At 45.2% G+C, this 13,009-nt stretch overlaps 1 protein-coding gene across 1 annotated transcript in view; it reads left to right on the forward strand.

Annotated features, from left to right (window-relative positions):
• The window catches only part of MYO9A (myosin IXA), a 175,744-nt gene that overhangs the window by 131,323 nt on the left and 31,412 nt on the right, over positions 1 to 13,009 (forward strand). The window contains exons 18-25 of the mRNA XM_067305346.1: positions 21 to 143; positions 4,531 to 4,611; positions 5,878 to 5,988; positions 7,418 to 7,540; positions 8,071 to 8,220; positions 8,486 to 8,796; positions 9,882 to 11,576; positions 12,823 to 12,904. Coding sequence (XP_067161447.1) covers positions 21 to 143; positions 4,531 to 4,611; positions 5,878 to 5,988; positions 7,418 to 7,540; positions 8,071 to 8,220; positions 8,486 to 8,796; positions 9,882 to 11,576; positions 12,823 to 12,904 — 2,676 coding nt within the window. The remainder of the gene's footprint in view (positions 1 to 20; positions 144 to 4,530; positions 4,612 to 5,877; positions 5,989 to 7,417; positions 7,541 to 8,070; positions 8,221 to 8,485; positions 8,797 to 9,881; positions 11,577 to 12,822; positions 12,905 to 13,009) is intronic.

Below are 13,009 nucleotides of genomic sequence, written 5' to 3' on the forward strand. Positions count from 1 at the left end.
AATAAGTCTCTCTTCCACAGCATATGCTGGATGTGAAGTCCCTCAAGCACCTGACTAACCTGACGCTGCACGATCGCATCACAAAATCTCTGCTCCATCTCCACAAGAAGAAAAAACCACCCAGCATCAGTGCCCAGTTCCAGGTAATTGAGTTTCATGTTTGTTCTCAAGACAGAGAGGTGTTAGATCAAGGAGAGATTTTTATCGATTTGAAAGCAAGTACCTGCTCGGGCTCCCAAGGGTACATAGGAGAGCGCTTGCGGGCACAGTGCTGTCCTGTCTTCAGCACCATTTGAGACATGAATTTGACCAAGGACGTGGCTTGGATAAGCTATGAGGGAATGCAGAAACCTGCAGGTATCCAACTGGTGTAAAATAGAGAGAAACAAGAGTTAGACTGGATGTTATGGTGAGTAGGGAGAGGATGTGCCAAAACAGGAGAATGAGGTAGGGTGTGAGGATGAGTTGAAGAACAGTAAGATTTTCAACTAGGGGTGGTCTTCTAAGGACAGTGGTGGGCAAAAAGGCAGTTAACTTGGTTATAAAATCAGGGTGGGCAAAGCAGCAGGCAAAATACTGTGCGGGACCTGGCAGAGGGATGGATTGATTCTGGTCTCTGCCCTGTCTGTGACTTTTTAAATGCCTTTGACGTGGTTACATATCTAATCAAGCGTAGTTATTTATACAGCATATATCTCTCCACGTGTGCGTGTATGCCTTGTTCTTTGGTACCTTGCTTTCAAAGCAATCGTATCATGGTGTTTTCTGTGTAGGGTCCATAAATAGTAAAATTCGGAAATGCCAGCCTTTTAAAGTGTGTTTACTTGCATTCTGTGTCGGTAATTCAATCTGTTTTTGTGTTAGTTAGACTATGCATTTTAATAGGCGCCGAAAGGTCAAAATCTTGCTGCATTATCTCAAGGCCCATACAGGGATTCTGAGAAGAGATCGATACCGTCGTTTGCTGCGTTGTCAGTGCTCTGCGCCACTAACCTTCCCTGTGAATAGCTACAGCTAAAATAATTCTCCAATATGTGCATCAGGCCTTGGAAATTGCCACAAGACTTACGATGCACAAGCATGTGGTAACATTAGAAAGCAGCATTTCAGCTAAAATCAGTTTCGAAGAAAGTCTGTTGTGTTTTTTACTTTGTTTTTTTGGAGAAGTGGTTCATTTTTAGGAAGTCTCCATGCATAAATCTGGATAAGATTAAGTAATTAAATACATATGCGTGCGTGCACACATATGTGTGTATATATATAATTTGCAGAATACGCATCTGCATATATATGGAGCTTAGTCTAGTCTGATGGTATGCTGGTTAAAATATAACTTCTACAGAGTGTCATTAATACAGTACCATGGAGTGGTTGAAATGAGAATGTCTTGGAATGAAATGCATTCCTGAAACCTATTCATCCTGCAAGTGAAATTCTAAAAAGTGTCACTGTACATGGTTCAGATTCCTATATATTTCACAGCATACAAAAATAAGTAGCAAAAAGACCTCGGAGCATTGTAAGGATTCCCTCCCTGCCCCCATGCAGCAAAGCAATTTATTCGAATACCGAGCGGTGCCTTACGGTTTCTGAAGTTCAGCCGCAGCGATTGGGCAAGTCGGGAGCTATGCCTAGTTGCGTACAACGTGTCCTCTTCTAAATGAACAAAAACATGTTCAAGTCAGAGTCGGAACGGCAGCACACTGGCTCCTTGTATTACTGCCTGCTTCTCCTTTCAGAAAAATGCAGGGCACTACCCCCCTAATTTCATTTAACACTCATAAGAGAGAAGCATTTTCTCAGGAGACCAGCCCGGCGCAAGCCTGCAAGATAGCTTTCTATCAAGAGTGCGCTAATAAAATTGTGGCGCATGGAATTGGGTCACAGACAGGAAACACAAATGTTTCCTATCATGCATTTTTGCTGATAAATACTGCCTTGTGGCTAGTGCCTGAACGGGGAGCTTACAGCTGTTCTGTCTCACTGATTTTAAATATGTCGAAGATCGTTGCAACCTATAGGCGAAATATCTCTGAAAGCAGCATATGTACATGCAGTCGGCTGGTGAAGGCAAGGTTAAAAGTGGGAATGCCGTTGCCGTGTGTGGCATTAGTGCTCGTGAGTCATAGCTGTCTTTATTAGGGGATGCTTTAAGAGCAGCAACGGCTTCCTTGGCTGAAAACGAGCCTGCCGGTAACTGGACTGAAGCGCGGAGATTTGTATTCTCCCTTCTTATTCTGCTGGTGATACTCAAATGGAAAGGAGCCTGCCCTTCTTCGCGCGGGATAATGCTGAGATGATTAATCTCGCACTGGAAGGATGAGTAAAAGTGGTGAAAGAGTGTGTGGCTGTGAAGTTTTCCAGGCAGAGGACAAAGAAGAGTTAATCCAGTGACTTCACATGTACTTTACGGATTCCTGATGATAAGGGCCTAACAGATGGTGTGTGTATGTGTGTGTGTGTAGGGGGAACCATCTGCTGTGCGCAGAATATTGATGGTTGTTGATGACGGGGAAAAATCACGCCAGCATCCTCTCCTCTGTAGCTGCGAATCGTGCAACGCTCTCGAAAGCTGCGCCTTGCCCGGGTCTCCTGAAATTCCCCCGTGCCTAAAGCCGTTTGTTTGTCTCGGGCATCTTGGCAGCGCTGCTTGGCAAAACGACCGTGTCATTTTTCCCCCCCTCTGCGCCTCCCACCGGCTGAACGCTGGAAGGTTAACCCCTGGCGACGCCGGACGTGGGAGCACGTTGTCAAACGCGGACACCCAGCTCGGGAGAGGAGAGCACCGCTGAGATTTTTTGTACAGCACTGGCTAGAGCTGATTTACGTAGCAGATCGTTATTTATTAATAAGCTTTTTATTTTATTTATTTATTTTTTTGCAAGTGATTTAAATGAACCTGTCACAGAAGAAGGCCACAGGCAGTAAATCTATGACCGTGCAAGCCAGCTGAGGTTTGCTTCTTGTAGCCTCTTCTCTGCAGCGGCAGCGGCAAGGCCATTTTAATGGTCTGCACCGCCAGGAGCACAGCTGCCCTGCATGTGTATGTGCGCCTTTAATCGATTGCTCTTACCCAGACGCTGTATGTAGAAAATGTCTATAAACATGAAAGGCTTCCCATAAAGATGTCTTTAAAGCGATCAGAGGTAAAATAAAAGGCTTTCTGCGCACAGATTTTTAGATGAAGTGCTTCTTTCTCTTATTAGGCACTTGCGCGCATGGTTTTATGAGTATACGTATTCATAAAATTGTAGCTGTGTGTTTATAGTAAATATACAACAGAATATCTTTTAAACCTCTGAGTTTCAGAAGCTGTTAAAATCCGGTCGGCACCATGAATAATCAACTTGGGAGCATGTTCCTAACACCATGTCAGCAACGTGCTCAGCCCTTAGAGACGTTCAGAGCAGTTGCACAGGGGAGATGCAGTGAAGGAGTCCATCCAGGCGCCGAATGACTCGGTGGCTCTCTATTTGGATCTTAATTCCTCAGGGTGTTATTATTCAGGGAGCTTATGCTTCGCTGCAAGAGAGATTTGTGAGCTGGAGGCGTCCCTTGGAACAACGTTCCACCGGAGCTGTTGTAAATGGAAGTGACACCAATACGAATTCACTTATATGCCCTATGTTTTTAATAATTATGCAGAAATTACGGGAAATATTACCGTTGTTAAATCTCAGTGTTATAAATGACCCATATTTATTGCAGAACATAATAAGAAATGGGAATCTAGAAAACCTTTGGTTCTCAGGAGTCACAGCTGTGCATTTCAGCAGAAGAATATGGCCAAAGTTATACCAACTTTAAAACCATTCTTATCTAAAAACAACCTATGACATGTTTAGGATTCACAAGCTTTAAAAATCATTGTAAATTCAGTTATTTGAAAGAGAGGGAAGTCACTCAGGAAGAAGAAAACAGGCAAACTATGGGAAGTGAATATTAGAGAAAGCTGCCAGATCTTCCCATTGCAAAACTATCATGAAGAGAATTCACTTCTAGGCCAGCAATAATGTTTTTACAATAAAAAAAAGGCTGGAACAAATGCTGCATGGAATTGTTTTTGAAAGAGGAAAATTGTTTCTTTGTATTTAAAGAACATCAGTGACCGTACTGTATCCCACAAATGTTTGGTAGATGGTTATCTTGGAGCTCCCACTCAAATCTATAAATGGATCGTTGGTGTGAAATGGGAAATGACTTTGGGCTCCCATGGCTGATGAGAAGAGGTTGAAGATTGGGGACTATCTTAAAGTACAGTTCTGCATGACGTACTGCTATGAATGTCATTTCAGCAGGAGCCTTAACCAAACAAAATCATATTTATCTCTAGCTAAGTTGTTGGATACAAAGCAATAACAGCCGAGTTGTAGGATGTCTGGAACACTCATTTCAGGGAATGGGTTCCCGTCTGCCTGGTTTGCTCATCATTTGTTCAAAGCTTTGTTTTCTGATTCAAGTGCCTGGATTTTCATTATCCTCCATGCTCTTGTCTCTGTTTCCCAATTTAAGATGTACTCTTTCTTGCAGGCATCGCTCAACAAGCTGATGGAGACCCTTGGCCAGGCAGAACCTTATTTTGTCAAGTGCATTCGCTCTAACGCTGAAAAGGTAAATGCTGACCTCCGAAATGGCGCTGCTGAAGGCTCGGGTACAAAACCGCTTCCCAGCCCTGGCTCGCGCATAGACTTGTTCCCTCTCTGACTGTCTGGAGATCAAACAGCCCTCTGGAAACCCATAATGTGTTGAGGTTTTGGAAATGGAAAGCTTGCCAGTTCCAGCGGCGGCATAGAGCTGGCTCAACCGCTGTTGATTCAGAAGCACAAAGCAATGTGCCCTGCAATTTTATCCAACACGCAGATGTTGTGCTGTCTTACCGTAGACTAGTTAAATTCCTAGGGCTTTGCGAAAGCTCCTTCTGCAGCGCAGCCACTGCATTGGCAAGAAAATAATGAAGTGACTTGCTAGGATTGGAGGTTGTCTTTCGTTCGCAAAGTCCTGCTTGAAATCTGCAGCATCTTGGAAGTGTTTTATAAATATGTAAATTTTTATGCTGAGTTAAAAAGAAAAGAAAGCCCGCACCACTGAATTGGATTTAAAAGGTGCTTGTTAAAGCATATGCCGTATCATTTGGGCATAGAATTGTTCTTGATGAAGTACATTGGCTTTTCCTGTAGCTATAGAAATAAGTATATGAAAACTCTTCAATAAACCAAATTGACTCCTTCAAAGTTTCTGCCACCTGTAGTAGAGATTTACAGGCCTGTGAATCCATTTTTGCCATTCCTGAGCCCTAAAGTGTCTTCCTTTAGGTAGAATAATTTTTTCTGTTTATAAAAGCAGGTTCTTTCAGAATAAACCACATTACTCCAACTGACTCAGCGATGCATAGTATTTCATTAATATGACTTAAAAGGGGTGGTTTGTCTCGTGGCCTGGGGACCCTTAGTTTAAAAAGAAGGTTGTTGTGATGCTTTGTTACGGGTTAATCCTTTGTAGTTTTACCCAGACATCTAAAACCAAAAGATGAAGCTTTATGCCTAGTAGATATTTCGTTGCTCACTCTCTTACCCACTGGCTGTGCTGTTGAGGGGAATGCAAAAAAGCATTCTCTTCTAGATCATAGCTTCATATCTAGCTAGATATTTTGGAAAATCACTTCCATCTGATGGCTGCTGAGGAAAAACAGGATTCCACCCTGGTGGTGGTAGTACGGTTCCTGGGAAACCGCAGTGCCTCTTTCTCTTAGCATCGTTGCCAATGTGGATGTCACGCCAGATGTGTTACATGTGCTGAATCAGTTTACCCGTCCGTGCACTTAAGTGGTTGGAATTAAAGGAAATATTTGCTCATCGTTGGCCTGTTTTTCCATTTCAGCTCCCACTGCGGTTCAGTGATAGCCTGGTGCTTAGGCAGCTGCGGTACACAGGAATGCTGGAGACGGTTCGGATTCGCCAATCAGGATACAGCTGCAAATACTCCTTCCAGGTTGGAGAAAACGTTTTCAGTCCTTAGCCACCTTTATCATCATTATCATAGTTGTCTGAACAGTGCTAGCTTGTAAGTGCCTTCTTGGGTTTTTTTACGAGGGAATGAATTTATAGCTTGTGCAAGACAGTGTAATTGGCTACGGTCAGGCATGGAGTAATCATGCGCTGTGCTGCTACACCTAATTTCTGGCATGCTATTCTAGACCTAAGCAAAGGCGAGGAGCCGCTCTGCAGAAAACATGACGTTTTTCTGAATGCAGACGTACTTTTTCACAACCTCTACTTCCTTCTTTTTGCACTAAACTGCATCCGATTTGCATGCACGCTCACGGACATGATTTGAAATCTACTGCCCTGCGTGCTAGGGGTCAGTGAATTCACTCAAACTCTTTTGGCGAAATGAGGTGCTGCAGCTTGTCTTTCAAGAACCAAATTTTCCAGTTCACCTCCCCAAATCATTTAGCATTATCTCTCCATAGTGAAAACTGGAGATTCTTTTTAGTGACACTGGATTCCTGTCTAAGCTGGTCCAAGTCAACAAAATGAACCAGTGAAGTTAGGGGATTCTTTAGTGCAATATCAAAAGCTTTATGAATGCTTTGGGAAAATCCTCCTCAGGGTCAACCAGACAGGTGACAAGATACCATCTCTTCAGCTTAAGCCTCCCGTTAGTCACTGAGATTTTTTTTCGGTACTCATTTATTTTGTTTCCTTCGGGATGGCGTTCGTCCCATTGTGTCAGTGCTGACTACACCTCCTCAGGAGGTTGGTCGGGATCCTGTAGAGTTGCTTGTTCGGGAGAAAACCAACTTTCTGTATTTTCTACTCTTCCGTGTTTTTGCCGGGTTTTGTGCGTATGTCAGTTTGTTCATGATTTGCTGTTCCCCATTGGTTTCCTGCTGGCAGCTGCTTTTGGCCAGATGTCATGTCCTGCACAGCAGCTGTTTAGAAGGAAAGACTGCTCAATTTTTTTGCGGCGAGCATGAATCCCGTTTCTACCTGGGAGGATCTCTCCTCCCGTAGCTCCGCTCTTTCAGGTATCGCAGCAGTAACTGATGAAGCAGTCTCTTGCCTGACATGCTTTGCAGAAGCTGGTAACTCCCTTCTGTAGTTGGTTTGAGGGGTTTTTAGCTCAGAATTACCTCGCAGACAGATTGGGCAGGCTCTCTCCTCCCACGCCGAAAGACATTCGATCATTCCTGGGCCTCTGCTTTGATGGGCTTCCTGTGCGATGTTGAACCACAGATGGCTCAAATGGAGGAAACTTTGTGTGTTCTCCAGTATGGAAAATGCTCTCTCTCCTCCTGCTGACCTGACGGATCCTGTTTCATGTGGCCGGTGGAGCAAGTCACAGAGTTATTTATGTAAGAAAGTGACACAGCAGTGCCCATTTAACCAAATTTTGGTGGTTTGTTTTTTTTTCTCAGGATTTTGTCAACCATTTCCATGTCCTTCTGCCACAAGGAATCAGCCCATCCAAGCACAATATCCATGATTTCTTCAGGAAAATAAAACTCAATCCGGACAATTATCAAGTTGGAAGAACAATGGTAAATGTTTATCCTCAGCTCATGCGTACACTTAAGATAGAGATATAACACTTGCCTGCACTTCTATACTGATATATCAACATCCTCATCTATGTGTTTAATTAACAAAACTCTTTTTCTTCTGTTTGCCAGCAGCAAATGGCTCAAATGATGGTTTGAATGTTGCTAACACAAAATAGTAAGGAACAGTTTTGTTTTGACCAAGTCGCAGTGTTCTGGTTTTAACAAGCCGGCCTTCAAAACTTGTCTGTGTATAGACATAGCTTGTTGTTATGACAGCTATCGTCTTGTCTTCCCAGAAGGGAAAAGTAGAGGCTGCTGTGATTTATGACTGATGTTCAACATTGACAGTCCCAGGCTACAGATGAAATTCCAGAGACCTGTCACAGGTAGTCTAAAAGCAGCCGCTAAACTTCCTTCTGGGTGTTCAGGGTGCAGCAGCCAGTGGAGTTAAATTGTTTGTCTTGTGGTTGTAGAAGAACAATGTTGGTTTTCCAAGCTCATTGTTTTTTGGGGGTTTTTTTGGTCAGGTTTTTGTGAAAGAGCGGGAGCGCCAGCTCTTGCAGGACTTGCTTCACCAAGAGGTGCTCCGAAGGATCACCCTGCTGCAGCGCTGGTTCCGCAGTATGCTCTACCGACGGCAGTTCCTGAGTTTACGGCAAGCAGCAATAATCATACAGGTAGGTGGTGACGAATAGTTTCACTGAGATTGCTAGTTACAACCCGTAACTCCCAGAGCTTACGGCTCTATCCGTAGTTAGACTATCTGACGTGTGAATTGAGTTCTCCTCTCCAAGGAGCTTACAACCGGAGTTCAACTTCTAGTGCAGTAATAAGTGACTATGCGCGCTTGGGAGAGACAAAGTCAGAAGGGTCATGTGAAGGCAGATGCCCTCTGATTCTGTCACCATTCACGCTCCGAGGACCTGCCTGTTGTATTTGCAGCAATACTGGCGTAGCTATCGGAGTCGAAAGCAAGGCGAACCAGCGCCGGAGCCTCTCGTTCTCAGCAAAGCGGCGGTCGTTCTCCAGAGTCACTGGCGGGGCTTTGTACAGAGACGGAGGTTTCTGCAGATGCAGTTTGCAGCCCATCTCATCCAGAACTGCTGGCGGGAGTACGCGAAGCGGCGTCACGAGGCGGCCACTAGCATCCAGGCAGCCTGGCGAGGGCACTGCGCAAAGCGCTTTTACCGCGTCAGCCGGAACAGTGTCATCTGTTTGCAAGCAGCCTGCAGAGGATATTTAGCGCGACAAAGGTAACGTGACTTACTGAAGGTATTGGGGTTTATTTAAGGTAATGTGACAATTAGTTTAATTCTGTGAATTAAAAAAGAAAATGCTTTCTGATGATGCCCGTCGCGGGGGAAGATGCAGTCGGTATGAATTCTGGCAGGGCTCAGGCTACCGTGACTTGCAGATCATGGTGTCCCTTCTTAGGATCCCTGAGGCTGTCATGACCTGCCCTGATCCTTCACTGGGCCACGCTCCCTACCAGAGGAGTTCAGTTAGCTGCACATCCTACTCTTAGAATAAGCAGAGCCTATTTCAGGTTAGAGCACGTAGGCAGTGGCGAGTTGAGGACATAAATACTTGCGAGTTTTTTTTTTTTTCTTGGCAGCAGTGCTGGTTTAAGTAGCTTATTTTTAGCTCAGATTGGCTCGCTGATCTGGTCGCTGCACTGTCTCCCAGACAGTCAGACAGCAAGTGGTGCTTGGACAGAAGCAGCGACAAGAGTTGCCTAAGCCAGCTGCTGCTGAGAGAAAAACATTTGCGAGCATTCCCTGTACGGTCTTGGCTCGCTTACTGCAGGGCAGGTCTTCATTCATTCCAGGGAAGCACTGCCTACCAGGTGTTGAGTGATTGACTTAGGGTGAAAGAATTGGGAGCCAGGAAGAGCTGGTAGTGCAGTGTGGGAGTAGCTACTGGCTGTACCCAAGTCAGCCCAGGCAGCGTGATGGTGAAGATCAGACTCGGAAAGCCAAGGCGTGACATGTTACGCTTTCCTGGCTATGTCTACTTACAAACCAGCTAAACTGGGGATGAAGTCTGGAGCCGCTGTCATCGGCACAAGAGAAGCTTTTGGGGGTGCTGGTGCAATTCTTGATTAGGAGAGATGGCAGAAGAGGAGAAGATTGAAAATTCACTTTGGATACATAATGTGTGCACACGTCATCTTGCTCTTGACTTCCAACAAGAAGGGCTGCCTGAAATGCCTGTGGTGATGAGATGGTGAGATCCATGCTGATGAGATGCCACTGGTGCAGTGCCTTGAAGCAGTGTGATAGGGCACAAGGATACAGTGAATTTTTTTTTTGTTGTTCTTTGTTTTTTTTTCTTGCAGGTTCAGAGCTTTGAAAGAGCAGAGATTAAAAGACAGACAGCTGGAGAATGGCCTGTCAATTAGAGAAGAGGATGGACTGGAGGCAAATGATGCTTTGGAAATTAAGGGCTCAGACCCCTCTAAGTGGGAGGATGGCTCATTTGAAGAGAGAGTGAGAGCTATAGAGGAACATAAATCGCTGATAGAGAATAATCGGCTGAATCACATGGACCCATTGGATAGTACAGGAAATTTATTACACAAAAGACATGAGAGAGCCAGTAGCCAAAGTGGTATGGACACTGAAGAGGAAGTAGTTGTGAGAGAGAGACCCAAGTCATTGGAGGATCTCAACCAGAAAAAAGTGTTTCGTGCAAAAAGAGAAAGCCGGAGAATGCGTGAATTGGAACAGGCAAAATTTAGCTTGGAATTGCTTAAGGTCCGGTCCACTGGAGGGCTGTCACCTTCAGAAGAGCGTCGGTGGTCCACAGAGCTTGTATCTGAGGCACTTCATTCCCCTCAGGGAACCCCAGAGAGTGAAAGCTCTCAAGGGAGCTTAGAGATGTTAAGCTGTGAAGATACCCCAAGTAAACTTGTTTCCGTAGTTTTAGATGAGCAAGATGTGCAGTCGTTTTCCACGGAGACCCAGGACTCTTTACCTAGCACTCCTCAGCCTCATTTGCAGGATAAGTCTTTCTGTGCAGCAGATGTGAACAGCAATTTATCCAGTTGCAAAAGGAGGCCTTCAGACTCTGAGTTAACAGATAACCGCACTACTAAGGAGCGTGAAGTCTGTGATCCCCAGAATGTTATATACAAGATGCATCCAAGAGAAACCTTCCTTTCTAGTAATCTACCAACCTTCTACGTTCCACCCCAGGACAACTCAAAAGTAAAGCAGTCATTGCTGGAGAATAACCTGAGGAACAAACCAGCTGAAAGAGAAGAGAAAACAGTTACGTCCCCTGAGATCAGGAAGGACTCTGAGTCCGACAAGCAAGACCAGGGCAAAACCTTGAGAGGGGAGGTAGGGGAAAAGGCTCTTACCAAGAGAGAGGAACATGGGACAGCTGTTGGAACACAGACCCATTCTCCAGACTCAGTAATCAAGAGACTGGAAAAACTCAATGTGGAGAAGGAAGAACGGCAAAAGCAGCTTCAGCTGCAAAATGAGAGGGAGATGATGGAGCAGATCCGCCAGCAGAAGGAAATTCTAGAGAGACAACGCAAAGCCTTTGAGCAGCTTGAGAAACAAGGGAGGATGGAGGCTTTGCAGAGGGTTGAGCCAAGCAGAATCAAGGACCCTTCTCTCAAACCATCAAAAAGACCAGACAGCCGGCCTCAGTCTGTCCTCATCCTGCATCCCCAGAGCAGAGGGGAGCACGGCTTCGTCCCAGGTATAACTCCAGCCTTGTCAGTAGATATTAAAGGTCTCACTGTTGGGAACAGAGGAAACTCTCCAGCCCACAGCGCCCCAAAGGACAGACCTGTCAGCATGTTCATAGAGCGAAAGGAAGGTCAATCTGGAATGGTGCTTGAACCGACCCGGACAGAGCGGACCAACTCCAAACTGTCTCTGGACTCCAGGGATTTCCCGGGCAGCCACCTTTCTCGGACAGAGCGCCTGAGGCAGCCCCGGATGCCAAACCAGGTGGCCGATGAGACAAGGGCGAGCGCTATCTTCTTCACGCCGAAAGACAGTCCCTTCGGCCTCCAGTGAGTAAAAAAGATAGCGTGCTTTCTTTATAGCGTTAGTCACGTAAACCCATCTCTAACCATGTTACTTCTGGGGGCTGTACAAAATACCTCTTGAAACAAAGCCCGGTGTCGGGTTTGCTGACCTTCAGACAGTGAATGGGCACAGAGCAGGGGAAGGTGATGATGTTTGGGAGCTGGAAATATTCTTTCTAATTCTCTTATGCGATGGGTGTTATGTAAACCGGGGGAGATAATCATAGATATTAGCAGGTGAAGGGTGTTGATAGCAAGAGAGATGATTCTGTTTCCATTTATCCTAAGTGAACAGTGGGAAGAATTTGTTTCTCAAGGTAAAAGATGAAGAAAAACATTGTTAGGATTTTTGGGTGGTCAGTATAGACATCACTAGAGAACAGGAAAAAAATCTAAAAATCCCTGTTCTTATCGTTAGAATGAGCATAGCCAGGATGAACATTCAGATGATCTTAACTGTTGCTGGGGAAAAAACAATTATCTTGAGGGGGTTTAGGATAAGAGCATGCTTTTGACAGTGTATCGCTTGCGTGTAGAGTTACACACATGATGGTCTTAGTGGTCGTTCCAGTCTGTTGCATTTGCACCGTGCACTGCTTAAATGATGGGCTCCTTCCAGTCTCGCTGCAAGGTCTAGACACTGCAGCAAGACTGGTCAATGGTGAACTGAGCAAAGGGGAAGTTAAATGGGAGCGGTAATGAGTGCTCCCTCGATGCTATGTTAGAGGCAAAGTGGCGGTGCTCTCCTTCCAAAAGAGTTTATGTGAAAACCTGCAGGAGGCTCAGGAAAATCGATTTGGAGGTGGTTATTTGAAAATAGTCTCTTTTTTTGTCCCCCTCCTCTCCCCTTCTTTCCATGGTTAGTGCGCAAAACAAGAAACAGGAAAATGAAAACTATATTAAAAATTACTCTCTTTTCCTCCATTTGTCACTCCAAACTTTTCATGCTACGAGAAAACAGCCAAATTTCAGAATGCAGAACTTAAAAGATACCACACATAGGCATTGTAAAGGGAAAGGTGCAATTTGCCAGGCAGAAGTTCAGACCTTCATGTCCCGTGGCATTAAGCGGAAGCCCGAAGATTTCTAAGCGACTGAAAACTCTTAACGTTGCGTTGCAATTCGTTCTTGATTCCGTGCGCTCCATCCTTGCGTGCTCCCGAGGTCTGGGCTGGCGCTGCAGGAAAGCGTTTCCGAGAAACTTCAATGCCTTTGTTTTGCTGCATTTCAGCAGGGAAGCGAGTCCGCAGTGCCTTCCCAAAGGTGAACTAGCTAGGAAGCCCTTTAAGATTCCTGGGTCTGGCAGAGGAGAGGTAAGTTGCAGCTTTCTCATTTTCTCTTTTGATTGAACGGGGTGGGGAAAAAGAAAAAAAATAAAAAAACAACCCAAACCCTTATTCTGCCAGTTTGCCCTCAAA

Source organism: Apteryx mantelli, chromosome 15 (genome assembly GCF_036417845.1).
Source record: "Apteryx mantelli isolate bAptMan1 chromosome 15, bAptMan1.hap1, whole genome shotgun sequence".
NCBI lineage: Eukaryota > Metazoa > Chordata > Aves > Apterygiformes > Apterygidae > Apteryx > Apteryx mantelli.